This window comes from Scyliorhinus canicula, chromosome 10 (assembly GCF_902713615.1).
Source record: "Scyliorhinus canicula chromosome 10, sScyCan1.1, whole genome shotgun sequence".
Classification (NCBI taxonomy): Eukaryota; Metazoa; Chordata; class Chondrichthyes; order Carcharhiniformes; family Scyliorhinidae; genus Scyliorhinus; species Scyliorhinus canicula.
This window is the reverse complement of record NC_052155.1, coordinates 175,870,816-175,897,753: the sequence shown is the minus strand read 5'-3', so window position 1 is coordinate 175,897,753 and position 26,938 is coordinate 175,870,816. Positions and strand designations below refer to the sequence as shown.

At 49.9% G+C, this 26,938-nt stretch overlaps 2 protein-coding genes across 4 annotated transcripts in view; both read left to right on the top strand.

The window, feature by feature from the left end:
• washc5 (WASH complex subunit 5) overlaps positions 1–17,844 on the top strand; it is a 74,934-nt gene extending 57,090 nt beyond the window's left edge. The window contains exons 20-28 of one of the 2 annotated variants that reach the window (XM_038810173.1): positions 224–386; positions 3,128–3,230; positions 5,073–5,152; positions 6,443–6,546; positions 8,526–8,655; positions 13,980–14,076; positions 14,981–15,137; positions 15,717–15,804; positions 17,218–17,844. In XM_038810173.1, the coding sequence (XP_038666101.1) occupies positions 224–386; positions 3,128–3,230; positions 5,073–5,152; positions 6,443–6,546; positions 8,526–8,655; positions 13,980–14,076; positions 14,981–15,137; positions 15,717–15,804; positions 17,218–17,274 (979 nt within the window). In that variant the 3' untranslated portion in view covers positions 17,275–17,844. The remainder of the gene's footprint in view (positions 1–223; positions 387–3,127; positions 3,231–5,072; positions 5,153–6,442; positions 6,547–8,525; positions 8,656–13,979; positions 14,077–14,980; positions 15,138–15,716; positions 15,805–17,217) is intronic. The other variant, XM_038810174.1, reaches the window with a different exon arrangement.
• Positions 17,845–22,790: 4,946 nt separating this feature from the next.
• Positions 22,791–26,938, top strand: part of nsmce2 (NSE2 (MMS21) homolog, SMC5-SMC6 complex SUMO ligase) — a 188,560-nt gene continuing 184,412 nt past the window's right edge. The window contains exon 1 of one of the 2 annotated variants that reach the window (XM_038810171.1): positions 22,791–22,911. The gene's annotated coding sequence lies outside the window, so the exon portion shown is untranslated. The remainder of the gene's footprint in view (positions 22,912–26,938) is intronic. The other variant, XM_038810172.1, reaches the window with a different exon arrangement.

The window sequence follows — 26,938 nt, the reverse complement described above, 5'->3', positions numbered from 1 at the left end:
GGTAAAAGGGCGCAGAACCCCTAACGTAAATGGTTATGGTCGTCGATCATATTTTGCATTCCGTGACCTTTTCTGCTATTTCAGTCCATTCCACCCTGTTGGCGCTGATCTCTGAGCGGGACGCGAGGAAACTCCAGACTCTTAATTGGGACATTTTCTAAGCACTGATCCTTCTGATAAAGTGAAGAGAGGCAATCATTTCCCTTGGTTTCTTTCCATTTAGAATGACCTGCTACATTGATCAGATAAACACGTGGTACGACATGAAGACTCATCAAGAAGTGACCAACAAACAGCTCTTCTCTGAAATCCAAAATTCTTTAGGTACGTTTGGACTGAACGGGCTAGACAGGCTGCTCTGCTTCATGATTGTTAAGGAGCTCCAGGTAAGACGGCTCTATTATAGATCTGATATTTGCACATTCTTATTTAACTCTTGTACCATTCTGTGCGCACTATCAGTGCTTAGCTGTGTGATGGTTTGTACTTTCTTAAATCTTTCTGTATTTTTCCTGCTGCCTCTACTGGGAATAATTATTTTCTTTTTTACTTCTTTCATTGTTTGTTTTTTTTTCCCCTGTCTTAACCAATATCGGGCAATGTTAATAATGTGCTATGTAGAATTCCGGGTTTGAAGGTGTAGTTTCTCTCGTGCATAATAATAATCTTTATTAGTGTCACAAGTAGGCTTACATTAACACTGTAATGACGTTACTGTGAAAAGCCCCTAGTCGCCACATTCCGGCACCTGTTCGGGTACACGGAGGGGGAATTCAGAATGTCCAATTCATCTAACCAGCATGTTTTCTGGGCCTTGTGGGAGGCAACTGGAGCACCCGGAGGAAACCCATGCAGACACTGGGAGAACGTGCAGACACCGCACAGATCGTGGCCCAAGCCGGGAACCGAACCTGTCTCCCTGGCGCTGCGAAGCAACAGTGCTAACCACTGTGCTACCGTGCCGCCCAATCACTTCATGTGCTTCCCAAACAATTCAAGTGCTTTTCTGATCAACCCGTTGCTATTTTTCATGCAGGGTACAAGGCCAGTTAGCTCATTTGGTTAGATGACTCGCGTGTGGTTCACCATAAAGCCAAAAGCATGGGTTCGATTCCCATTCCTGCTGATGTACGTAGGCTGGGGACCTGTCTCCTCGCCTGAATGGTGCCCCTCGAGCCACATGACAAATTGTTTCCCTCTCTCTAATAGGGAGAGATGCCAGTGGCCCCTTGTGGACTGTAGTTAATTATCTACCTATGGGGCAGCACGGTGGCGCAGTGGATTAGCCCTGCTGCCTCACGGCGCCGAGGTCCCAGGTTCAATCCCGGCTCTGGGTCACTGTCCGTGTGGAGTTTGCACATTCTCCCCGTGTTGGCGTGGGTTTCGCCCCCACAACCCAAAGATGTGCAGGCTAGGTGGATTGGCCACGCTAAATTGCCCCTTAATTGGAAAGAATTAATTGGGTACTCTAAATTTATTTTTTTTAAAAAACAAAAAAAATGATCTACCTACTCGCCTAGCGTCCAGGGTTACATACTTAACACTGGAGGGGGGGCTTGAGTGTCTTAGTTCATGAAAAGTTGAAAGCCTGTAGGGAAAGCTAATAGTTTGGTACAACGTAGAGTTATAGGATGATTCAAACTAAATTGAGACATACAGGTCATATGGGGCACATCACTGCCTGTGGAAAAGTCCGGAGGAAGGCAACCAGAATAATATTTCGCCTCTGGGCTTGAAACGATCCTGATGGATTCTGGGAAATACAGATTTATTTTCCACAGTGTTTTATCGTAGATGGCAAGGGAGTGAATTCCCGTTTCGAAAATGGATTGGAATTTGTTTGGTTATTTGGACTAAAGGACTGAGGAGCAACGGTTTAAAAAAAAAAAAAAGAAGTTCTGAAAACACGAGGGGTGATTTTAATTCCGCTAACCCCGGAAGAAATGAGTTGAACAGACAGACTTACCTGCCGGTGTGCCAGTCCCTTCCCGCTGTTCTGTGATTATTAACCTGCTCAACAGGTGAGAAAGCGCGACGAGGGATCCTGCGGTAGATGTGCAGGGAGCGGGCTCTGATTGATGCCGGCTTGCTGCTTCCTGATGGGTTCTTGCACGGGGGAAATGCAAATTCGTCCCGGGAGTTTGAAATTGCCTGGCCCTCGTGCTGCCGAGGTTAGGGCTGTGGACCTCGCCTGAGCTGCTCCTCCGATTTCCATCCCGAGCCAGAATCCGGACCGTAGGGCTTGGGATAGATGCTGGAAAATAAATTATTTTGAATGAGAACTAGCGACGACTGTAATAGATTGCGGGAGGGTCCAGGAAGCGGAAACTTGGTATAGGCCTTCCGAAGGATGCTGGACAAGTACCCGAAAAGATACCTTGAGTTGTGCAGATAGGTGTGTTACCTGTGATGGCAGTTACTGCAAAATCTTCTGGCATTTGCCTTGACTGACTTTGGATCGGAGAGGAATCCCCCCCCCCCAGCCTTGTTGTTTTTTGTTTCCCCGCCTCTCAGGAGATTATGTAATTGGTGGGGGGGGGAGGGGTGCATAAATGCTGCACCATGGATTGTTGGATATTCCCCTACCCTCCTTATGCCCCCATATTGGGAAAGCAATATTAATACTGCAGACAAAAAAATGTTGGGGTTGGTGGAGATTTTTCTCTCCCTTCTATTTGTTGAAAAATTGTAAATGTTTGGAACTTTTGGTGCAAATAGTGAACGATTTCCACTCAGTGCTCAAATAAAAAGGAGTGGAGACCAATGATTCCGCGCAAGGCAACATTTTAGATGCACCAACTGCTTGCTAAATGTTTTGATTATTCAGTGCAAAGTGTCCTGTTCCATCACCAAAGGGAAAATGCTGGAAAATCTCAGCAGGTCTGGCAGCATCTGTAGGGAGAGAAAAGAGCTAACGTTTCGAGTCCAGGTGACCTTTTGTCAAAGGTCACAAAGGGTCACCTGGACTCGAAACGTTAGCTCTTTTCGTTTCAGATACCAGCATCCGCAGTGAATTTGCTTTTGTCCCGTCCCATCACTTGGGTCAACATTTTGCGGAGCAGGCAGGATCCACTATTGCAGGATTATTGACGCTCGTCTTGAGGAAAATAATTATTTTGTTTTACAGATTTTCCTCGATATGCTTCATAGAAATGTGCTGAGGGACAGGGCTGTGATGGACACGATTAAACCATTTCAGTTGAATGTAAACCCAGTGAAAGGAATCATAGGTAAGTCATTCAGAAAAGAATGAATTCTGAGGGTGCATTCGATGGCAAGTTCTGACAATATCCTTTCCGTCCGATTTTGAGTATCGTAAGTGCTTGTTAAGCTCCTGATATATTAAAAGTGTATGTTGTATGAATGGAAAAATAATTTGGAGAGCCACAGATAAAGAATTGTTAAAGGAGAAATGTTAATTCTCAAGATAGAAGATTGTGTGAAGGTTTTTAAAAATTTAATTTAGTTGGAAACAGGCTGTAATTGGAACTTCACTAATTTTATCCTTCTCGACAATTGCTAACATTTCATGTATTTGTCGAAGCCCAAGAGCCTGTCGGTTTAAAGTTTAGTTACTTTTTTTACTTTCCAAACATGCAAGCGACAGAAAGTAAAGCCCAAAGCTATGAGGATATTGGATTTGGGTGCAGTGTACCTCCCACACCCTCACTCGAGCAACACTTCTCTGTGTCTCGGACAGGGAGTGTTGCAGGTATAGCTGGCAAACATCCCACATTGCACAAGCAGGCTGCCCAAAGGAGTGAGTTGCTGAGGCCTCCGCCTTAATTAAGCCGCCTCTTGAAACAAGAAAGGGCAAGGGTCAGAGGAAACGTAATCAAACTGACTGTGGGCAGCACGGTAGCACAGTGGTTAGCACTTATGGCGTCACAGTGCCAGGGTCTCCAGGTTCGATTCCCGGCTTGGGTCACTGTCTGTGCGGAGTCTGCACGTTCTCCCCGTGTCTGTTCCGGGTGCTCCGGTTTCCTCCCACAAGTCCCGAAAGATGTGCTGTTCGGTGAATTGGACATTCTGAATTCTCCCTCTGTGTACCCGAACAGGCGCCGGAATATGGCGACTAGGGGCTTTTCACAGTGGCTTCATTGCAGTGTTAATGTAAGCCTACTTGGGATTATTAATTATATCCCAGTAGTGATATATGGATCTCCCTGTGCAACCGGAAGGTTGGGAGTTCAGATTGCTGAAGCTGAGTCCCATCCCACTGAAAGCTAAAGCAACATGTATACATTTCAGAACTTTTAAATTTGAATAATTTCAATTAACTAGGAGTAAATTATCAACTTCGTCACCTACTAGTCACAGCGTTAGGCTGGCTTCAGAGGGGTCAGTGTATAAACAAAGTGCTTTGATCAAGAGTCATCGGACTCGAAACGTTAGCTCTTTTCTCTCCCTACAGATGCTGCCAGACTTGCTGAGATTTTCCAGCATTTTCCCTTTCGCTTTGATCTTCAATCGATTCACATATTATATACATTATTGAACAATCTATATAGAACTGTTCTGAAAGTTAACTTTGCAATGTCGACCCAATTGTTCCTCAAGCAGCTAATTAACTTAGTTTTACTCTTGTTTGCCCTTGTTACCCAGTACTTGTCCACTCCCTTTTGTCGCCGTAACATCGAGGGCCGAAGGGCCCGTACTGCGCTGTAATGTTCTATGTCCACTCCCTTTCAAAAGCTATTGTTAATTTTACTTCCACCGTTGGCTCGGGTCATAATCATAGCAAACCATTATGTGCAACAATTTCTCCTAACCCTGCTGTTCTTTTCCTGGTGATCCTCCGTTAAGCCATCCAGCTGCTGACTACGCCGCGCCTGGTATTATTCTGCAGCAAAAGTGTAGCTTGTCAGATGCGTTGCATCCCGTTTGTTGCAGGTTTGGGATAGTTTGGGGACAATGCCTTTCACAGTGAGCACAGGGAGATGGTCTGAATGGTAGCGCTACTTCCCGTGTATGTCCGTTGCATTTTCTGCTGGACATCTTGCAGAAACGTCACAGAAGTAAACATTTGGATTTCTTACTGTAGTTTATTTTTTTTATTCCTTGAACATTAGCGAATTCCAGCAAAGTGTATTCTGCTGCTGTGACGAAAACTCAGAAGGTCTGGTCATCTTACCAGGATTCCATTCTAAAGGTAATCGCATTGCATCCGTACGTGATTCTTTTATGTTGGAATGTGTTTTGTGTTTCTGGAAGTTTCTGTTTTGCAGTAAAGAAACTTTTGAGAATGTATTCTTCTTTAGTTGATAATATAAGATTGTCAGTGCTTTGACACCGCGGGAGGTCAGGATCTCTCTGTCCATCCCGAGGTGACCTCCCTATTCCGTCTCTGGCAAAGTAAATGAAGGTGCAAACCTTTCTACCAGGATTGTAAAAGTCCACTTTGCCATTCATTATGATCATGGCTGATCATCCAACTCAAAAGTCTAATTCCGCTTTCCCCCATATGCTTTGATCTCCTTCGCCCTAAATGCTGTATCTAACTACTTCTTGAAAACATGCAATGTTTTGGACTCAACTACTTCCTGTGGTAACAAATTGCAGATGCTCATCGCCCTCTGGGTGAAGAAATGTCTCCTCCCCTCTGTCCCAAATGGTCTACCCCATATCTCAGATTGTGACCCCTGGTTCTGGCCCCGCCCTGCCACAGTGATGGCTCAAAACTCCCCCCCCCCCCCTTTTTGTTTTTTGACAGAAATTCTGGAGAGAAACTGTTCCTCTGGGGAGGAATACACACAGGTGTTTAGTCAGAACCTGACACTCTGGTTCTTTTGGGTGAATTCCACCCGTTGAATGTTTAATTTGGGGCCCGATTGTAACGCGTCTCAAAACCCATTCACCTGGACAGAGGTCGGAAGTTTTTCCTGTCCCGGTCCCGCTGGGGTCGACGGACATTTGAATGATTCACCGCCTCCGGCGTGGAGGAACCTGCCACGGCATGGTTGGATAATCCCGGCCCCGAGTTAAACTCAATGAGCTGGTTGTTAACGGGCAGATCTAATCACACCGCCCACCCGTGGTGGCGGAGGGGCCTGCCATTGGCTGTCGGTGGCATCTGCCACACCCAGCGCTCTCAACGGGGTTTCCTGTTGTTCACACCTCCGCCATCGACGGGGCCGGAAAATCCCACTGGAAGAAGCAGCCGGAAATCCCACCCGATTGTAGAATATTTTAGAGCCTGGTTTGCCCATCATGAAGCGACCGACTTATTAACGCATTTGCCCACAGTGAATTGCAATTGTGTGAAATTGGAAATGATAAGAATGAGGAATCCTGATTACTACTGGATTGGAAGAATTTTAAACCTATCCGTTTATTCACTATGTTTACAAATGCTCGTCCAGTAGCTGACTGCCGTCTTCAGCTATTTTGTTGCTAACATACAAGATCGTGCTTTATTGTCTTGCTGATTTTTAACGTACAGGTGGGACAGATGCAGATATTGAGACAGCAAATTGCCAACGAATTGAGCTATTCGTGCAAGTTCGACTCGAAGCACCTCGCAGCAGCTCTGGAAAATCTCAACCGGTAAGAACACTTGTCAATCTTTGCACGACAAACAGGAAATGCGCATGTGAGCGCAGAACTTCACAGTCCCTCACATACATCCCGTGTCTGTCAATCGTGCATGAAGCATTCAGTGGCTCTCCTGCTTGTTAACAGGTTGTTAACAGGGAAGGGAGTTGTAGTATTAAGTACTATTCATTTAAAAAAAAATAAAAACATTTAGAGTAGTGATCCTGGGCCGGGATTCGAACCCGGGTCCTGAGCGCTGCAATCCCAGTGCTAACCACTGCGTCACATGGCTCCCTTTAAGTACCATTCATGAAAGGTGCTTAGCAGTTGAGTTATTTTTTTTAAAATTTAAAGTACCCAATTCTTCTTTTCCAATTAAGGGGCAATTTAGAGTGGCCAATCCACCTACCCTGCACATCTTTGGGTTGTGGGGGCGAAACCCACACACATACGGGGAGAATGTGCAAACCCCACACACAGTGACCCGGGGCCAGGATCGAACCCGGGGCCAGGATCGAACCCGGGTCCTCAGTGCCCGTGAGGCAGCAGTGCTAACCACTGCACCACCGTGCCACCCCCGCCAGTTAAGTTATTTCTTGGCACCAAAGTCAATGTTTGGATTTTTATGTTTGACTCCCCTGACTGAATTTTGGGATCAGTTGTCCCATGCAGCTAGTCCGGAGCAGGTATTTCAGAGCCAGTAGATTGCTTGTGAATCGTATTTCCTGCTGTTAACATAGGAACAGGGTGGGCCATAAATTTAGCCCCTCTGCTCTGGCATTGAATGATCTCTGACCGAACTCCATATACCTGCTTTTACCCCATATCCCTTCACACCTTTGGCTGACAAACGTCTTGCAGTCTCAACTTTTACATTTACAAGCGATCGACCATTAATCGTCGTTTGTGCGAGAGAATTCAAACTTCTGCCGCCCTTTGCTCATATTGTATCAATGTGCTGAATTTCACACTGGACATATTTGGGTACCAGCCCGGGTTCTGTTGGTGGCACTCTCCTCTCCGAGTTCAAGCCCCACTCCGGGGCTTGAGCACCAAAATCACGGCTGAGAGTCCGGTGCAGCACTGAGGGAGTACGGCATTGTTGGAGGTGCTGCCTTTCCGATGACAAGTTAAACCGAGGACCCCGACTGCCTGCTCGGGTGGATGTAGAAGAACCCGGGCCACCATTTTGAAGAGGAGCCGGGAAGGTGTCCCCAGTGATCCGGGCAATATTTAATCCTCAGTCAGCATCGCAAAAACAGATTGGTCATTATCCCATTTCTGTTTTTGGGAGCTTGCTTTGCGCCGTGTTTCCTACATTACAACACTTTGAAAATTACCTAATTGGTAGAGGACTTTGCGACGCCTTGTGGCTGTGAAAAGATCTATATAAATGCAAACCTTCCTTCATTTAAGATTATGCCCACTCGCTCGAGCCTGTGCAGACAGCAGGAATGGTTTCACACTCTCTCCCTCTATCTGTCTCCCTTAATATGTTGAAAGCTTAAATCACAACTTCCCTCCACCTTCTCAATTCCAGGCCACACAACCCTTTTTTTGGTGTAATCCCTCCTCGAAGGCAAACACAACCAGTTTGCTCACAGGAAGATCCCACAAAGTGGCAGTGAGACATGTGAGGACTTGATCCATTTTACTGGCTTGTTTGAGGGATGGAAGTTGTCCCGGTGACGAAAACTCCCTGCTCCTGTTTGAATAGCGCCAGGGGATATTTTATGACCCCTTGAACAGACATGAAGGAGGTTTGATTTAACCCTGCATCTGGAAGGAATGCAATATTAAATTATGGGCTGGATTCATCCGCCCCGCCCGCTGCAAGATCGCCATGGACGGGACACGGACAGCGCAAAGGTCCACTGACCTCGGGTGGGGATTTCTGGTCGCTGGTTGGTTGTTTTCCGTCTGTACTTTCAATAGAAATTGTATCGTTTTGGCATCCTTCTGTAACGAAGGGGAATATGTTTTCTCTTCAGGTCCCTGTTAGCTGATGTTGAAGCGCACTATCAGGATCCAACTCTACCATACCCTAAAGATGGTAACACACTACTTTACGAAATCACAGCTTACATGGAGGCTGCTGGCATCCACAACCCCCTCAGTAAGGTAAGTTGATCTTTATTATTGTCCCAAGTAGGCTTACATTAACATTGCAGTGAGGTGATTGTGAAAATCCCCCTAGTCGTCACACTCCGGCACCTGCTCGGGTAGACAGAGGGAGAATTCAGAATGTCCAATTCGCCTAACAAGCACGTCTTTCGGGACTTGTGGGAGGAATCCGGAGCACCCGGAGGAAACCCGGGGAGAACGTGCGGACTCCACGCGGACAGTGACCCAAGCGGGAATCGAACCCGGGACCCTGGCGCTGTGAAGCAATAGCGCTAACCACTGTGCTACCCTGCGAACCGTTTAGGAGTAGGGAATACTTCATCTGTGTCTCTGAGTAATCAGGCAACATTTGACCCAAGCTGCTGGATGCAACATTAGAATACTCGCTATAAACGGGCTTCAGGAGGAGTGCAGCTTCGAGCCTCAACACGCCAGCCTCTGTAACTCAGACAATGCCAGCCGGGTTACTGGGCAGTGCGGTCCAGTGTTTGTGTTTCTGGAGTGGGCTTGCCTATTTTGTTTTAAAAACTTTTTAAAATCATCAGTCGTTCTGTTTTACTGCATGGATTTCACCTCATCATGCTTCTAAACATTTCCTCATATGTTGCTGACACTCGCACCAGGAGAGCCCAGGGACACCAGCTGGGATATCTCAGCCAATTTAGCCATTCTCCTAAATATTCCTGGAGAGCGAACACCAGCCAGCTGTGTGACCGTGGGACTCTACTGTGTCGCTCTGGGTTGGAATGACTTGTATGTCTAGATAGTGCTGTTCAGTCCCTTCGCCGAAGAGCATTAGTGAACCAGTTGGATTTTTACAATGTTTTCTCAGGCCAACGCCGCTTTGCCACAGTGGGATTTGAACTCCTGAGCTGTGCTGTTCCATTCTGATTAGACTTAGCAAGTCCTCAAGCGGGGAAAGTTGCCATATGAGACCTAACCCTCCCCCTCTCCCTCTCTCTCCCTTCCCCCCTCTCTCCCTTCCCCCCTCTCTCCCTTCCCCCCTCTCTCCCTTCCCCCCTCTCTCCCTTCCCCCCTCTCTCCCTTCCCCCCTCTCTCCCTTCCCCCCTCTCTCCCTTCCCCCCCTCTCTCCCTTCCCCCCTCTCTCCCTTCCCCCTCTCTCCCTTCCCCCCTCTCTCCCTTCCCCCTCTCTCCCTTCCCCCCTCTCTCCCTTCCCCCCTCTCTCCCTTCCCCCTCTCTCTCCCTTCCCCCCTCTCTCCCTTCCCCCCTCTCTCCCTTCCCCCCTCTCTCCCTTCCCCCCACTCTCCCTTCCCCCCACTCTCCCTCCCCCCACTCTCTCCTTCCCCCCACTCTCTCTCCCCCCACTCTCTCTCCCCCACTCTCTCTCCCCCCACTCTCTCTTCCCCCCACTCTCTCTCTCCCCCACTCTCTCTCTCCCCCCCACTCTCTCTCTCCCCCCACTCTCTCTCTCCCCCCACTCTCTCTCTCCCCCCACTCTCTTTCTCCTCCCCCACTCTCTCTCCTCCCCCCACTCTCTCTCTCCCCCCCTCTCCCTCCCCCCCCACTCTCTCTCTCCCCCACTCTCTCTCTCCCCCCACTCTCTCTCCCCCCCCTCTCTCCCCCCCTCTCTCTCTCCCCCCCTCTCTCTCTCCCCCCCCACTCTCTCTCTCCCCTCTCCTCTCCCCCCACTCCTCCTCTCCCCCCCACTCTCTCTCTCCCCCCCACTCTCTCTCCCCCCACTCTCCTCTCCTCCCCCACTCTCTCTCTCCCCCCCCTCTCTCTCTCTCCCCCCCTCCCTCTCCTCCCCCACTCTCTCTCCTCCCCCCACTCTCTCTCTCTCCCCCCACTCTCTCTCTCCCCCCACTCTCTCTCTCCTCCCCCCCTCTCTCTCTCCCCCCACTCTCTCTCCCCCCACTCTCTCTCTCCCCCCCACTCTCTCTCTCCCCCCCCCCTCTCTCTCCCCCCCACTCTCTCTCCCCCCCACTCTCTCTCCCCCCCCTCTCTCCCCCCACTCTCTCTCCCCCCACTCTCTCTCCCCCCCTCTCTCTCTCCCCCCACTCTCTCTCTCCCCCACTCTCTCTCCCCCCCACTCTCTCTCCCCCCACTCTCTCTCCACCTCTCTCCCCCCTCTCTCTCCCCCCACTCTCCCCCCCCACTCTCTCGCCCCCCCACCCTCTCTCTCTCCCCCCACTCTCCTCCCCCCCCACTCTCTCTCCCCCCTCCCCCCCCACTCTCTCTCCCCCCCACTCTCTCTCCCCCCCACTCTCTCTCCCCCCACTCTCTCTCCCCCCCCCTCTCTCTCCCCCTCTCTCTCCCCCCACTCTCTCTCCCCCCACTCTCTCTCCTCCCCCCTCTCTCTCCTCCCCCCACTCTCTCTCCCCCCCCACTCTCTCCCCCCCCCCCTCTCTCTCCCCACTCTCTCTCTCCCCACTCTCTCCCCCCACTCTCGCTCCCCCCACCTCTCTCTCCCCCCTCTCTCTCTCCCCCCTCTCCTCCCCCCCTCTCTCTCCCCCCTCTCTCTCTCCCCCCTCCTCTCTCCCCCCCTCTCCTCTCTCCCCCCTCTCTCTCTCCCCCTCTCTCTCTCCCCCTCTCTCTCTCCCCCTCTCCTCTCCCCCCCTCTCTCTCTCCCCCCCCTCTCTCGCTCCCCCCTCTCTCTCTCCCCCCTCTCCTCTCTCCCCCCTCTCTCTCTCCCCCCTCTCTCTCTCTCTCCCCCCTCTCTCTCTCCCCCCTCTCTCTCTCCCCCCTCGCTCTCTCCCCCCCCACCCCCCCCCCTCTCTCTCCCCCCTCTCTCCTCTCTCCCCTCTCTCTCCACTCCCCCCCTCTCTCTCCCCCCTCTCTCTCTCCCCCTCTCTCTCCCCCCCCCACTCCCTTCCCTCTCTCTCCCCCCACCCTCTCTCTCCCCCCACCCTCTCTCTCCCCCCCCCACCCTCTCCTCCCCCACCCTCTCTCTCCCCCCCCCTCTCTCTCCCCCACCCTCTCTCTCCCCCCACCCTCTCTCTCCCCCCACCCTCTCTCTCCCCCCACCTCTCTCTCCCCCCACCTCTCTCTCCCCACCCCTCTCTCTCCCCCCACCTCTCTCTCCCCCACCCTCTCTCTCCCCCCACCCTCTCTCTCCCCCCCCCCCTCTTCTCTCCCCCCACCCTCTCTCTCTCCCCCCCTCTCTCTCCCTCCCCCCCTCTCTCGCTCCCACCCTCTCTCTCTCCCCCTCTCTCTCTCTCCCCTCTCTCTCTCCCCCCTCTCTCTCTCCCCCCCTCTCCCTCTCCTCTCTCCCCCTCTCTCTCCCCCCCCCCCCCTCCCCCTCTCTCTTCCCCCCCCCCCCCTCTCTTCCCCCCACCCTCTCTCTCCCCCCACCCTCTCTCTCCCCCCACCCTCTCTTCCCCCCACCCTCTCTCCCCCCCACCCTCTCTCCCCCCCACCCTCTCTCTCCCCCCACCCCTCTCTCCCCCCACCCTCTCGCTCTCCCCCCCCCTCTCTCTCCCCCACCCTCTCTCCCCCCCCACCCTCTCTCCCCCCACCCTCTCTCTCCCCCCCCTCTCTCTCCCCCCACCCTCTCTCTCCCCCACCCTCTCTCTCCCCCACTCTCTCTCCCCCCCACTCTCTCTCTCCCCCCACTCTCTCCCCCCTCTCTCTCCCCCCTCTCTCCCCCTCTCTCTCCCCCCCACCCCCTCCCCTCTCTCTCCCCCCACTCCCCCTCCCTCTCCTCTCCCCCACTCCCCCTCCCTCTCGCTCTCTCCCACTCCTCTCTCCTCCCACTCCTCTCCTCCCCCCCACTCTCTCTCTCCCCCCACTCTCTCTCTCCCCCCACTCTCCTCTCCCCCCCACTCTCTCTCTCCCCCCACCTCTCTCTCCCCCCACTCTCTCTCTCTCCCCCCCTCTCTCTCTCCCCCCACTCTCTCTCCCCCCCCACTCTCTCTCTCCCCCCACTCTCTCTCCTCCCCCCCCTCTCCTCCCCCCCCACTCTCTCTCCCCCCCACTCTCTCTCTCCTCCCCCCTCTCCTCTCTCCCCCCCACCCCCCCCCCCCCCTCCCTCCCCCCCCCTCCCTCCCCCCACTCTCCCTCCCCACTCCCTCCCCCCCCTCCCCCCCCCCCTCCCCCTCCCGCCCACTCTCCCCCTCCCCTCTCTCTCCCCCTCTCTCTCCCCTCACTCTCTCCCCTCTCCCTCCCCCCTTCTCCCTCCCCCTCCTCCTCCCTCCCCCCCTCCCTCCCTCCCCCCTCCTCCCTCCCCCCCTCCTCCCTCTCCCCCTCCTCCTCCCTCTCCTCCTCCTCCCTCCTCCCTCTCTCCCCCTCCTCCCTCTCCCCCCTCCCTCCCTCCTCCTCCCTCTCTCCCCTCCTCCCTCTCTCCCCCATCTCCCCTCTCTCCCCCATCTCCCTCTCTCCCCCCACCTCTCCCCCCCTCTCTCTCCTCTCCCCTCTCTCTCCCCCCCCACCCCCTCCCCTCTCTCTCCCCCCACTCTCTCTCTCCCCCCACTCTCTCTCTCCCCCCACTCTCTCTCTCCTCCCCCACTCTCTCTCTCCCCCCACTCTCTCTCTCCCCCATTCTCTCTCTCCCCCCCCACTCTCTCTCTCCCCCCCCACTCTCTCTCTCTCCCCCCCACTCTCTCTCTCTCCCCCCCCACTCTCTCTCTCTCCCCCCACTCACTCCCCCTCCCCCCATCCCCCCACTCTCCCTCCCCCCCACTCCCCCTCCCCCTCTCTCTCCCCCTCCCCCCACTCCCCCTCCCCCCCACTGCCCCCTCCCCCCTCTCTCTCCCCCTCCCCCCACTCCCCCCTCCCCCCCACTCCCCTCACCCTCCCCCCTCTCTCTCCCCCTCACTCTCTCTCTCCCCTCTCCCTCCCCCCATCTCCCTCCCCCTCCTCCCTCTCTCCCCCTCCTCCCTCTCTCCCCCTCCTCCCTCTCTCCCCCTACTCCCTCTCTCCCCCTCCTCCCTCTCTCCCCGCCTCCCCTCTCTCCCCCTCCTCCCTCTCTCTCCCTCTCCTCCCCCATCTCCCTCTCTCCCCCATCTCCCTCTCTCCCCCCTCTCCCTCTCTCCCCCATCTCCCTCTCTCCCCCTCCTCCCTCTCTCCCCCTCCTCCCTCTCTCCCCCCTCCTCCCTCTCTCCCCCTCCTCCCTCTCTCCCCCTCCTCCCTCTCTCCCCCTCCTCCCTCTCTCCCCCTCCTCCCTCTCTCCCCCTCCTCCCTCTCTCCCCCTCCTCCCTCTCTCCCCCTCCTCCCTCTCTCCCCCATCTCCCTCTCTCCCTCTCTCCCCCTCCTCCCCTCTCTCTCACCCCCCCTCACTCTCTCTCCCCCCCTCTCTCTCTATCCCTCTCGCTCACTCTTGTTGAGATGAGTTGTATTCTTACCCATGTTTTTTTTATTTCTAGATTTACGTTACCACGAAGAGGCTGCCGTATTTTCCCGTGGTGAACTTCCTGTTTTTGATTTCTCAGCTGCCAAAAGTGCAGTACGTCAAGAACCAAGGTAACGCAGTCTGTGAAATTGCACCCTTTCCAAAATGCACAATATGGGTTTGGTGCCTGCTTGTTGAACTCTCTATGTAAATGAGAACCAAACGGTTTTGATTCCTGACTTTAACTGTCTGTCGCTTGTCCCTTCTCTCATTTACTGCCTTTAATTATCTTCTGCCGTCTCCTGTAAATGTGGGGTAATTCAGCCAGGGTATGATTGACCTGATGCTGCTGTATATTTCTCAGGGGAAGGTTGTTGAATGGCAGGTTTAGTTTTCCCCCAGATGACAGGCAGTGCTCCACCTTGTGGCATGGCAGGGAATTCTCAGTCTTCCTCTCTGGGATTGGCACTTGAAGCTATGACCGATCTCATCGAATCTGACTGTCACAGCACAGAAACAGGCAGTGTGGCCTGTTGGAAGCCTATGCCAGTATTTAATATCACAAAAGAAACCCTGTCTAATCTCACTCTTTGCTGCCTGTGCTGCTCAAAGCAGAAAGTGGTCGTGTACAAGTTCGATCCCCCATTCTGCAGAGTTTTGGGATGTGGGCTTCGCTGGCTAGGCCAACATTCATTGCTCATCCCTAATTGTCCTTGAGAAGGTGGGGGTGAGCTGCCTTCTTGAACCCCTGCAGCCCATGTGGTGTAGGTACATCCACAGTGCTGTTAGGAAATTCCAACCACTTGCTGTGAGGCCGCCCAGCGTGAATCCAGAGAATATGGTAAATAAATTTTTTTTTAAAACAGCCAGCACGCATGGTCCCGGGTTCCAGCATCTGCTGATCGGGCCGAGAGTTTGCAAGTCTCGTGTCCGAGAAGGAAATTCGAGAAGAGCACGTTTCTCAAGTCTCAAATAATTATCATGTGAAGCACTAGGATCGTCTGACCGTTGCATTGCGTTGTGATCTGTCCGCAGGAATGGTGTGTAAAAAATCCACGGATCCCACAGATTGGCCGCCTCTGGTGGTGGGACTGGTCACTCTGCTCAAGCAGTTCCACTCGCGTTACACCGAGCATTTCCTGGCCTTAATCGGCCAGTTTGTTCGCTCCACCGTGGAGCAGTGCACCACCAGGTAAGGATCGCCGCGTTGTCTTTGGGAGGGGAGGGAAGGTCCAGCGCCAGCACACTTTGCTCAATCAACCCTTTCATAAAACTGTTAAATGATTAAAACAAAAATTCCCTTCAGGACACTACAGAGAGGCCAAAACAAAATGGATTTGCAAAATTCACCTCGGGGCTGGCAGTTCTGTATTTTATTGCAATGTGTGATATATAATGATGGGCAGCAGGGTGGCATAGTGGTTAGCACTGTGGCTTCACAGCGCCAGGGTCCCCGGTTCGATTCCCCGCTGGGTCACTGTCTGTGCGGAGGCTGCACGTTCTCCCCGTGTCTGCGTGGGTTATCTCCGGGTGCTCCGGTTTCCTCCCACAGTCCAAAGATGTGCAGGTTAGATGGATTGGACGTGCTAAATTGCCCTTGGTGTCCAAAAAGGTTAGGTGGGCTTATTGGGTTAGGGGGATAGAGTGGAAGTGAGGGCTTAAGTGGGTCGGTGCAGTCTCAGTGGGCCGAATGGCCTTCTTCTGCACTGTATGTTCTATTAACGCGATGGTACATTTTAAAGCATTCTTCTTTTCCTTTTTGCTTATTTAGTCAGAAAATCCCAGAAATGCCTGCAGATGCTGTGGCTGCCTTGATGTTCTTAGAGAATTACATTTATTACGCAAAATTATCCAGAAAGGTAGGGAAATGCTCATTAACATGAATATTCCAGTTCTAATCCATCATGTCATGCTTCCCAGGATGGTCCTGTAGCAAAGAATAATGAAATTGGCTCGAATAGATTGATTTTCTTTTCTGGTCGGGCTTTCACTGAGTGACAAAGAATGAGTTACAATCTTCAGCACTAATTTGACGATCTGTGGGAGGACCACAAATGAGGTGGGAAAATACGAGAGCTCGCTGAGCATAATGGGAAGGGAGAATATTGCGGAGGCTGGAAATCTAAAATATAACAGAAAATGCAAAACTCAGCAGGTCAGGCAGCATCTGTGTAGAGAAAGAACAAGATTAAAGTTTCAGGCCGATGACCTTTCATCAGAACTGGGAAAAGTTAGAGATGGAATGGATTTTGAGCAAGGGCTGGATGGGACACGGACAAAGGGAAAAGTCTGTGCTAGGGTGGAAGGGAGGAGAGATCTTATGATAGAACGTGCCTACAGCAGGTGTGACACTGCGAAAGGAAAGGGGGAAGTTTACAATCTGAAATTGTCGGCCTCAGTGTTGCATTGCGTGCAGAAGACTGTAAAGTGTCTAATTGAAAGGTGAGGTCCTGTTCCTGAAGCTTACATTGTGTCTCACTGGAGCAGTGCAGCACTGCATCGGTGAGCCGAAGACACAGATATCGGCGTGAAAACAAGGTGGAGAATTAAAATGACCGGACACTAGAAGCTTGGGGTCTTGGTTGTTTGCAGACAGAATAGAAGTATTCCACAAAGCGGTCGCCCAATTTACGTTTGTCCTACCTCACTGTGAGTAGCAAATACAGTGGGCTAAATTGAAAGAAGTACTAGTAAATCGCTACTCCACCTGGAAGGAGGTTTTGGGGCCTTGGAAGGTTGAGGAGAGAGGAAGTGAAAGTGCAGGCGTTACACCTCCTGCGATGGCATGGAAAGGTGCCACGGGAAGGATTTGGGGTGTTGGGGGTGAATGAAGAATGGACCACGGATTACAGAGAGATCGATCCCTGCGGAATGCTCAAAGGAGAGGTGAAGGAAAAATGTGTTTTCGTGATGGCATCACGCCAAGTTAGCAGAATAGGATCCATCGGGTATGGTGGGTGGAAGGTGTGGACAATGGGAACCCGATTGTGGTTCTGGGGATGGGGAGGGGGAGGGGGGGGGGGTGGTGCGGAGGGAGAAGGGGTGAGGGCAGAAGTGAGGGAAATGTGGCGGACGTGGCCAAAATCCCTGTCAACCATGCTGACGGGTGGGCATCCTCGTTTGCAGAAAAACGAAGACATCTCAGAAGTGTTGCTGTGGCTGGTTGTTGACCAGGTTGTCTTTGCTTCAATATTCTGGCAGGCTGACCTGGTGCTGATGCACAGCAGTTCAACATTAAAAATTAACTGACATTGTTCTTCTCCCCTTGCAAGGTTGTGGAAGCGCATGTCCCTAGTTTCATCTTTGATGAGTTCAGGACGATTCTATGATTTCGGAGATGAAGATACTCGTCTGCAATGAGGTGGAGTGTGTACTAATGCCTGTGAAAAGCAAGAATTTTCGGTCGATGTGAATAAGTCTGCTTCAGGCAGTCCTGAAACACGGAAAGGGTGAAATTCCTCCCGTTGAGAATTTTACCGAAACAGAAAATTCTGCGAAGAAAACGAAGAGGAATTCGCATTTTCTACTTGCAATGACTTGGTAACATTATCTGCCGAAACCTTTTTTTCTAATAAACGATCCCTACCGCTCCTAAGTTGTGTACTAAATTCTGATTCAAATAAATTGTAAAAATAAAAAAAGTTTACTTCAAATGTTAAGAAAGAAATCATGGATATAACGTATTGCATTTGAGTGAGCCACAAATTATGTGAAATTAATGTTTTTGCTTAAAACATTACAATTTGTATTCTCTTGAAAACTGGAACGCCAAGTAAAATTGAATGAATTGCCCTGTTTAGGAAGGGCAAGAGTTGACCTTCAAACAGAAAACATTTTTACACTAGAAATGTAGGTGATTTTTGACTGTACAGCTGACCATTAAAAGTTCTTTCTGATTATGATGTGTTGTGTCGCACTTGGTTTTCCAAGATGTAATCGTAGTGCAAATTGAATACGGCCCCACAGACATTGTTCAGCTAACGGCAAGAATTAACGGCGACATGAAGGAAAGCTTTGACACAGCGAGTGGTTAGGATCTGGAATGCGCTGCCTGAGAGTGTGGCGGAGAAAGGCTCGTTCATGGTGTTTGTTATAGTTATTTGTTGCTGCAAAGAGAATAGGTATGGAGGTGCCCATGCTCTGGATTCTTGTGACTCAAGATGAGAGGTTTATTAAGAGGTTTGCTTTTACAATCAAAGGTGGAGAACTGCTAAAGCCCGCGTAGACACTCTGCTGCCATCACTGCACATCATGTGATGCTTTACTAGCAGGGATGCATTCTCTGATACATAGCCCCCCTCCCTCTTTATTTCATTAGTGCAATAACAACAATTAACATTTATACAACAGATCAATTTATGCATTATTTCTATTAATATATACATTTCGGTGAGACAGTAGTTGACATTGTTCCTTTTTGGTTGAATTGGCGTTCCCTTCAATTTAAGCATCTAATCATGCCCACCAAAATTAACTGCTTGCCTATTCCTTCATCCTCACCACACCAGGATGTCCCCCATGTAGTTGGTCAAGGACTCTACTCCGTAAGCACGGAGGAACAATCACCACAGATGCCCCAAAATAGGCAACAGGTTTAGATAAAGGATCTGGATCGGCGCAGGCCGGGAGGGCCGAAGGGCCTGTTCCTGTGCTGTAATTTTCTTCTTCTTCTTTCTAATAGAACTCCATTCTGGACTGTCAACTCCAGTCTGTGTGATGTTGGGGCTTGAGGTCTGGATTTTTCCCATGAAGGTCTGACAGTGTTCCTTTCTGGTCAAAGTCCATCAGCTTCCCTGTCACTGGATCGGCTCTTGGTTTATCTTTGAACTTGAGAAAAAGTCACAGGTACACTATCCACAAGAGAGAAATACAGGATGTTGACTAAATGTTCTTTTGGTTCATGCTTGAATTGTAACGGCAATCGTGACAAAGCATCCGCATTTGTATGCTGCTCTGATTTGAAATATTAGGTATTGTAAGTGTGTGCCAACAATATCAAAGACTATCTTGACAATCTACGAGCTGCCAAAGAAGGTATACCGTTGGAGATTGTCGCCAAAAGTTGATGGTGGGTCAAAATAGTGAAATGACGCCCATAAAGGTAATGGTTGAATGGTCTTACACCGAAAATGATGCTCAAATTTTTGTCGAGCTGAGTGTAATTTGTTTCTGGGATAGTAAAGTGCGTGAAGCAAATGCTTTTGGTTGTTCCTTACCTGAAGTCATAATATGCAAGGGAACTGCACCAACCCCTTAGGGTGATGCATCGCAAGCAAGTTGCAACTTCACCTTGGTCTTGCAATGAACCAACAGCTCTGCCTTCTGTAAAACTTTCACTTCATTGTATGCATTTTTACATTCTTCTGACCAGGCCCATGCCTGTTTGACACATGGTCATGTCGCTAAATCCGAAACGATTTACCATCCTAATTGATCAATCCTAAAAACAACCATAATTTGTCATATTTTGAGGACGTGGTGCTTCTAAGATTGATGATATGACCTCAGTAATTTATGGATGACTTGGAAAAAAAAATCACACTCTTCCTTTTTTAACACCTAGATTGTGACTCTGTAACCACTTCAGGGTAGCTTGCAAATTTTTCAAGTGTTCCTGTTCACTTGAACCGATGATGATTATGTCATTTAAATAACATTGGATTCCAATCACCCCACTTAGAATTTGATCCATAGATCTTTGAAAAAGATCAGGACCAGATGTTATTCCAAAGGTATGTTATTCCAAAGAGACATTTTCTGTAATGAAGGAGATCCTTGTGTGTTACAATGGTGAATAGTGATCATGATTTGGCAATCACAGTCATCTGCCCTCCAGAAAGTTCAGCAAATAAGTGTTCAATCAGCGGTAGTGGACAATGATCCTCGCACAATAGATCATAGAATTTACAGTGCAGAAGGAGGCCACTTGGCCCACTGAGTCTACACCGGCCCTTACAAAGAGCACCCCACTCAAACCCACATATCTACCCTATCCCCGTAACCCTCACTTAACCTTTTTGGATACTAAGGACAATTTAGCGTGGCCAAGCCACCTAACCCGCACATCTTTGGACTGTGGGAGGAAACCGGAGCACCCGGAGGAAACCCATGCAGACACGGGGAGAACGTGCAGACTCCGCACAGACAGTGACCCAAACCGGGAATCAAACCTGGGACCCTGAAGCTGTAAAGCAACTGTGATAACCATTATGCTACCGTGCTGCCCACAATACTGGGTTAACAGCTTAACTGTGGAATCTACAAACCAGCCTATCACAAAGAGTATCATCAAGTGTTACACCAAATTTGCATTTTTTTGCTAACCTTCGTAAAGATGCTACAAACTGTAAAATGCTTTCCCCGTCTTCCTGACTATGGCTGTTGAACCATAATCTTTCTGCAATCAGTAACTGTCCCGGACAGAAATGCCCTTCTAAGATTTTCATTAATTCAATGTAGGACTGAGAAATGTTCTAACCTTTAGGTCCTTTGCTGGATTTGTTTTGAGAAATAATTGGAATCCTTCCTCATATGCTTCACAGTTCCAGGGTCCCAGGTTCGATTCCCGGCTGGGTCACTGTCTGTGCGGAGTCTGCACGTCCTCCCCGTGTGTGCGTGGGTTTCCTCCGGGTGCTCCGGTTTCCTCCCACAGTCCAAAGATGTGCGGGTTAGGTGGATTGGCCATGCTAAATTGCCCGTAGTGTCCTAAAAAAAGTAAGGTTGGGGGGGGGGGTTGTTGGGTTACGGGTATAGGGTGGATACGTGGGTTTGAGTAGGGTGATCATTGCTCGGCACAACATCGAGGGCTGAAGGGCCTGTTCTGTGCTGTACTGTTCTGTATAAGATCCAAGTTTTGATCTTTATCAAATGCATCCACTGTGCCTGTTTTTCCTGCTATTTTTGGATCCCAGCTTCTAGGGTCTACACTTCAACCCACTGCCCCCCACCCCCCCACCTTTCCGATTACAAGTATGGCACAAATGATCTCCTTTGTTACAAGCAACTAGAATGTTTTTTCTGTTTAGTCTGATTGTAGTTCGACTTTTTCCCTGAGTGGGGACCCATGCAGAGTCAGCAGACTTCAAAATCCCCGTTGCCCGCAACCCATTTAGCTTGGCCATGTTCACGGACCCTGCAGCCCAGACCCTGCTCACTTCAGTGCAAGCAAGTTTACCTGACTGTCCGTCTTCTTACTCTCAGTTGCAGTCGAAAAAGAATGTTTTTTAAACCTTCAGCATCGGCGGCAGTGCTTTGCCCGATGTCTGTGTGTGAGAGCGCCCGGCCCCAAGAATCTACCATCACTACTGACACTGACTGCACTGTTTAGTTGACTAATTTCTTCTTCCAGTGATTTTTCTGCCTGAGTGCTATCTGTTTTTTCTTCTGTTATATCTCTTGCAGCAGAGGTGCAAGTTTAACATGACGAGAGGTTTATTAAAAGATGTTACGCTTTCGATCAAAGATGGAGAACTGCCATACAGTCCACGCAAACCTGCTGCTGTCACTGCACGTCACATGATGCTTGACCAGCAGGGATGACTTTTCAACATGGTTTTCAAAGAAGAATTGACAAGTACGCAAAAGAAAATATGTTTACATGTCCACAGGGAATAGAACTACCTGCGTTGCTCTGGGAGAGATTGATGGCATGGATAAGATAGGCCAAAATGGTCCCCTGCTGTATTCTAACCACTCTGTGATTGACTCCTGAAAAGAGCTGTCACATTAAAGTTCTGGTACTAGTCCTCTCTCACACTATCACACAGAATTTTACATGCATAGAATTTACAGCGGGGCGGTCTTCTGCCATAGTCGCCTCGTGTCCCTGCCTCTGAGCAAGTCCTATTAGATGACTTGATAGCTGTGGAACGTGCATTCCTAACCTGGCCAAATAGGTTGATTGTCAACATATAAATCCTTCCAACATGCCTTTGGCTGGCGCTCAGACGGGGAGAGTGTGCTGGTCGCCCATGCTTGAGGTGGAGAGCTGTGCCTCAGGTCTGAAGTGTTGGCTAGTGTAGACTTGAGAGATGAACAGATACTACCAACACTGAGGAAGGTTCAACTCAATTTTATTAATTAACTTCTAACTAACTAACACACGATGACTGCGGGTCTAAATGGTGCTAACTTAAACTAGAGACCTAAGCCTTGTCCGAACCAGTTGATTCTCTCAGCACATGGTGTGAGTCTGTGCTGGACTGGATGAGTTCTTGTTCCACTGAGAGGCAGCACCCAGAATGAGCGGGAACCGTGGTGCCCTCTGCCTTTATAGTGTGTGTATTCTAACTGGTGATTGGCTGCGGTGTTTATGCATGTTGATTGGTCCGTGTGTGTCTGCACCATGATATACTGGTGTATATTATGACAAGGTCTTCTGGTGACAGGCTAGTGACCTGTTCCAGAGGGGGAAAAAAAACACATACCAGTCTGTCGCTCAGGAGCCACACTTGGGTTGGGCTAAAGGAGGTGAGGAAGGAAGCTTCTCTGAAGAGCGTTTGTGAACCAAGTGTGGTTTTTTTGTGAACAGCAGGGTCGTGGTCACCGAGACTAGCTTTCAATTCCAGATTTTATTGATCGAATTTAAATTTCATCAGCTGCCCTGGCGGGATTTGAACCCACGATCCCAGAGCACCAGTCTGAGCGCAGAGCTGCAGTGCCGCGGGTGGGCGCTAGGGTGTGGCGCAGCCGCAGAAAGAGGCGAGGCGGCGGGGTTTGGGGGGGGTGGGGAAGAGGCTGCCCTGCAAGGCCCGCTGGGATTTGTAGTATATCGTTCCGAGCTGACTGCGGAGCCGAGGAGACGACGGACTACAAGCCCCATGGTGCGCCGCGCGGCTCCTCGCCGGCCATTTGAACCGTCAGGCGGCGGCGGCGGCGGCGGAGTGAGGCCCGGACCGGCGAGAGTTTGGCAGTTGCTGGGCGTGAGTCCGATTCGTCTGATCTCATTTATGGTCACCGCCACCCATGTGAGCCCCTGGCTTTGTTTTGTGCTCAGTTGAGCGGCTGTGTGTTGTTGGCGCTGCAGTTTACAAAACAACACAGCAAATGTTTACCATCAGCCAGGGCTGGGGGGAATAAACAGCAGCTCCTGGGGAGGGACATGTTCAACTTATCATTTCTCAGGCCCCAGTCACCAGAACAACAATAACAACACGGACCAAGCGTGGTCCTGGTGAGGGGGGAGAATCTTTTAGTTTTCACAAGTGATCAAAAATTATTTTTGTTTCCTTTAACTCTAAACAAAGGGTCTTTTCAAAGGATGCGAGAAGTGAGGCAATCTGAAATGGTACCAGAAAGCACTGGAGATTTGATTTATTATTGTCACTTGTATTAGTAAACAGTGAAAAGTATTGTTTCTTGCATGCTGTGCAAACAATGCATACCTTACACATGGAAGGAAGGAGAGACTGTGGAATATAATGTCACAGTTATAGCGAGGTGGAGAGAAAAGATCAAAAGAGTTAGAATTAAGCTTTAGAAGCATAGAGTGAGAGTAAAAGATGGAATTGGAGGGTACGCTGGGCACAGCTTGCAAGAAGTCGCCTCGCTCCGTCGCCATCTTAAGTCAGAAGGAGATGTTCAGCTCCAGCAGCACCTGGGTGCTGGGTAACAGGGTTAATGTTTCAGGCCTAACCCTTCACCAGCACTGAAATGCTCCTGTCCCTCTTCCCACAGATGCTGCCCGACCTGAACATTTCATGCCATTCCTTTTAAAGGGTTGTATTAATGGATAAAGAAAAGTAGGAACCTTTGGGTCGGGGGGTGAGGATTACTGCACACAAACAGGCCAACTGGCTGGTCAATACTGTGCATGTGTCCGTTCGCCAACCCTCCTGAACCAAATAGTTTAACTCCCACTTTTTCTTTTTGCTCATGGGTTGTGAATGTTGTTTGCGGGGCCAGCATTTGTTCCCCTGGTGAGGGTGGTGGTGAACTGCTGCTGTGAATTGGTGCAGTCCATCAGGTGTAGCTATACTCAACCGGGCTGGTAAGAATTTGACTCGGCAATAATGAAGGAATGATGATATAACTCCCAAGTCAAGATGAAATTTGACTTGAGGTGAACTTGCAGATGTTGGTGTTCCCCTGCATATCCTGCTTGCTCTTTCAGATGGTAGAAGTTGTGGGTTTGGAAGGAACTGTTCACGGAGCTTTGCCAAGTTGCTGCAGTGCATGTAGATACACGTGGCTGCCACTGTGTGCTCATGGTGGAGACAGGGAATGTTTAATAATAATCTTCATTAGTGTCACAAATAGGCTTACATTAACACTGCTATGAAGTTACTGTGCACATCCCCAAGTCGCCACACCCCTGTTTGGGTACACTGAGGGAGAATTCAGACTATCCAATTCACCTAACAGCAGTCTTTTAAGACTTGTGGAAGGAAACCTGGGCACCCGGAGGAAACCCACACAGACACAGGGAGAATGTGCAGACTCCGCGCAGACAGTGACCCAAATCGGGAATTGAACCCGGGTCCCTGGCGCTGTGAAGCAACACTGCTAACCGTTGTGATACCATGCTGTCCCACGTTTGGTGGTTGGGGTACATCTCAAGTGGGTTGCTTTGTCCTGGATGGTGTTCAGTTTCAGTGTTGCTGGAACTATGTTTATCCAGGCAAGTGGAGAGGGTACCATCGCACTCCTAACTTGTGTTTTGTGGACAGGCTTTAGGGAGTCAGGAGACGAGTTACTTGCCGCAGGATTCCCAGCTTCTGAACTGCACTTGTAGACATGGTACTGAATGAATGGCATTGAACACTGTGCGGTCATCAGTGAATGTCCTCACTTCTGACCTTCTGATGGAAGGAAGGTCATTGCTGAATCAGTTGAAGATGATAGGGCCTATGACATTACCCTGAGAAACTCCTGCATGAAGTCCCGGGGGTGAGATAATTGACCTCCAACAACCAAACTCTTCCTTTGAGCTAGGTATGACTCCAAACAGTGTAGCGTTTTCACACTGATTCCCACTGAACATCAGCTGTACTTGAGCTCCTTGATGCCACACTCAGTAAAATGCTCCTTTAATATCAAGGAAAGTCATTCTCACCTTATCTTTGGAATTCAGCTCTTTTATCCATATTTGGATCAAGGCTACAATGAGGCCAGGAGCTGAGTGATCCTAGTGGAACCCAAACTGTGCATTGGGAGCAAGCTCTCTCTGAATGAATGATGTTTGATACTGTCAACAAAATTTTCCATTATTTTTACTATGAGTGAGAGAAGACTGATATGGTAGGAATTGGCCGGGGCAACACAGCAGTGCAGTGGTTAGCACTGCAGTCTTATGGCGCCGAAGTCCCAGGTTCGATCTCGGCTCTGGGTCACTGTCCGTGTGGAGCTTGCACATTCTCCCTGTGTTTGCGTGAGTTTCGCCCCCACAACACAAAGATGTGCAGGGTAGGTAGATTGAACATGCTAAATTGCCCCTTAATTGGAAAAAATTAATTGGGTACGCTAAATTTAAACAAAAATAGTGGGAATTGGCCAATTGGGAATTGATCTGCTTTGTGTTGACTATATCTGGGCAATTTTCCACGTGGTCACGTAGATGCTGCTGCACCTGTACAGGTTAGCTTTGGATAATGAGTCTCAAGTACTGGAGACAGAATATTGTCAGGTCCCCAAGCCTTTATGTTTGCTTTCAGACGTAGGAAATAGAAGCTGCAATAGGCCATTTGACCTTTAGAGCCAGGTCTGTAATTCAGTAACATTGTGGCTGATCTTCCAACTAAACATCGCCTTCCCGTGCAATCCCCATATCCCTTAATACCCTTAGTACCCCAAAACCAGTTGTCTTGACTGACCATGCACAGTTCTCTCAAGTGGACAATTCCAAAGCGTCTTAATCTTTTGAGAGAAATAAATTCTTATCTCCATTCGAAATGCCTGATTCTTTATTTTGAAACTATGACCTGTGTTCTAGATTTCTCAGCCAGGGGAAACATTTTCTCAGCATCTAGCCTGTTAAGCCCATTAATAATTGTACACGTTTTTGTTTTATGAATTGAGAGTACCCAATTAATTTTTTTTCATTTAAGGGGCAATTTAGCATGGCCAATGCACCTACCCTGCACATCTTTTTTGGGTTGTGGGGGCGAAACCCACGCAAACACGGGGAGAATGTGCAAACTCCGCACGGACAGTGACCCAGAGCCGGGATCGAACCTGGAAACTCGGCGCCGTGAGGCAGCCGTACTAACCACTGCGCCACCATGCTGCCCAGAATTTTACATGTTTCAATAAGATCGCCTCTCATTCTTCTAAACTTCAAGGGATATAAAGATAGTCGACTTAATCTCTCTTCATAGGACAATCCCATTATCCCTGGAAACATCTTTGAAGGTTCCATATTTTAGCCAGTGATCTCACCTTTTTAGGCTGCTTCAATGTAACCATCCTTTTTCCAACTTCCCATTTAATTTCTTGTTGATTATAAATATGTACCGTCTTCTTGCTGCCTTGCTCATCATTGGAAATGATCCCTATTTGTATAGTCATAATTATTAAAGTGTCATAATCTTGGAAGTTCTTGATTAGATGGTACAGTTCCTGTGTTGTGCTGAATGTTACCAGCTTTCCGACAAGTTGGTGGTGAGTTAGCAGACCCAACTGTGAGGATGACACTAGTGCCCGTGACAGGTGCTCTTGGTTCAGCTGGGTTCCGGATTGGACAATCAGTTAGAGATCTTGTTATGGGGGTGGTATGGTGGGTGCAGTGGTTAGCACCGCTGCCTCACGGCGCCGAGGACCCGGGTTCGATCCCGGCCCTGAGTCACTGTCCGTGTGGAGTTTGCACATTCTCCTCATGTCTGTGTGGATCTCACCTCACACAACCCAAAGATGTGCAGGGTAGGTGGATTGGCCACACTAAATTGCCCCTTAATTGGGGAAAAAAGAATTGGGGGCCGAAAATTTATTTTAGAAAAAGGGACTCTTCAATAAATCTCTCACTCTGATTTGCCTATATACATTCTTCCAGATTCACAA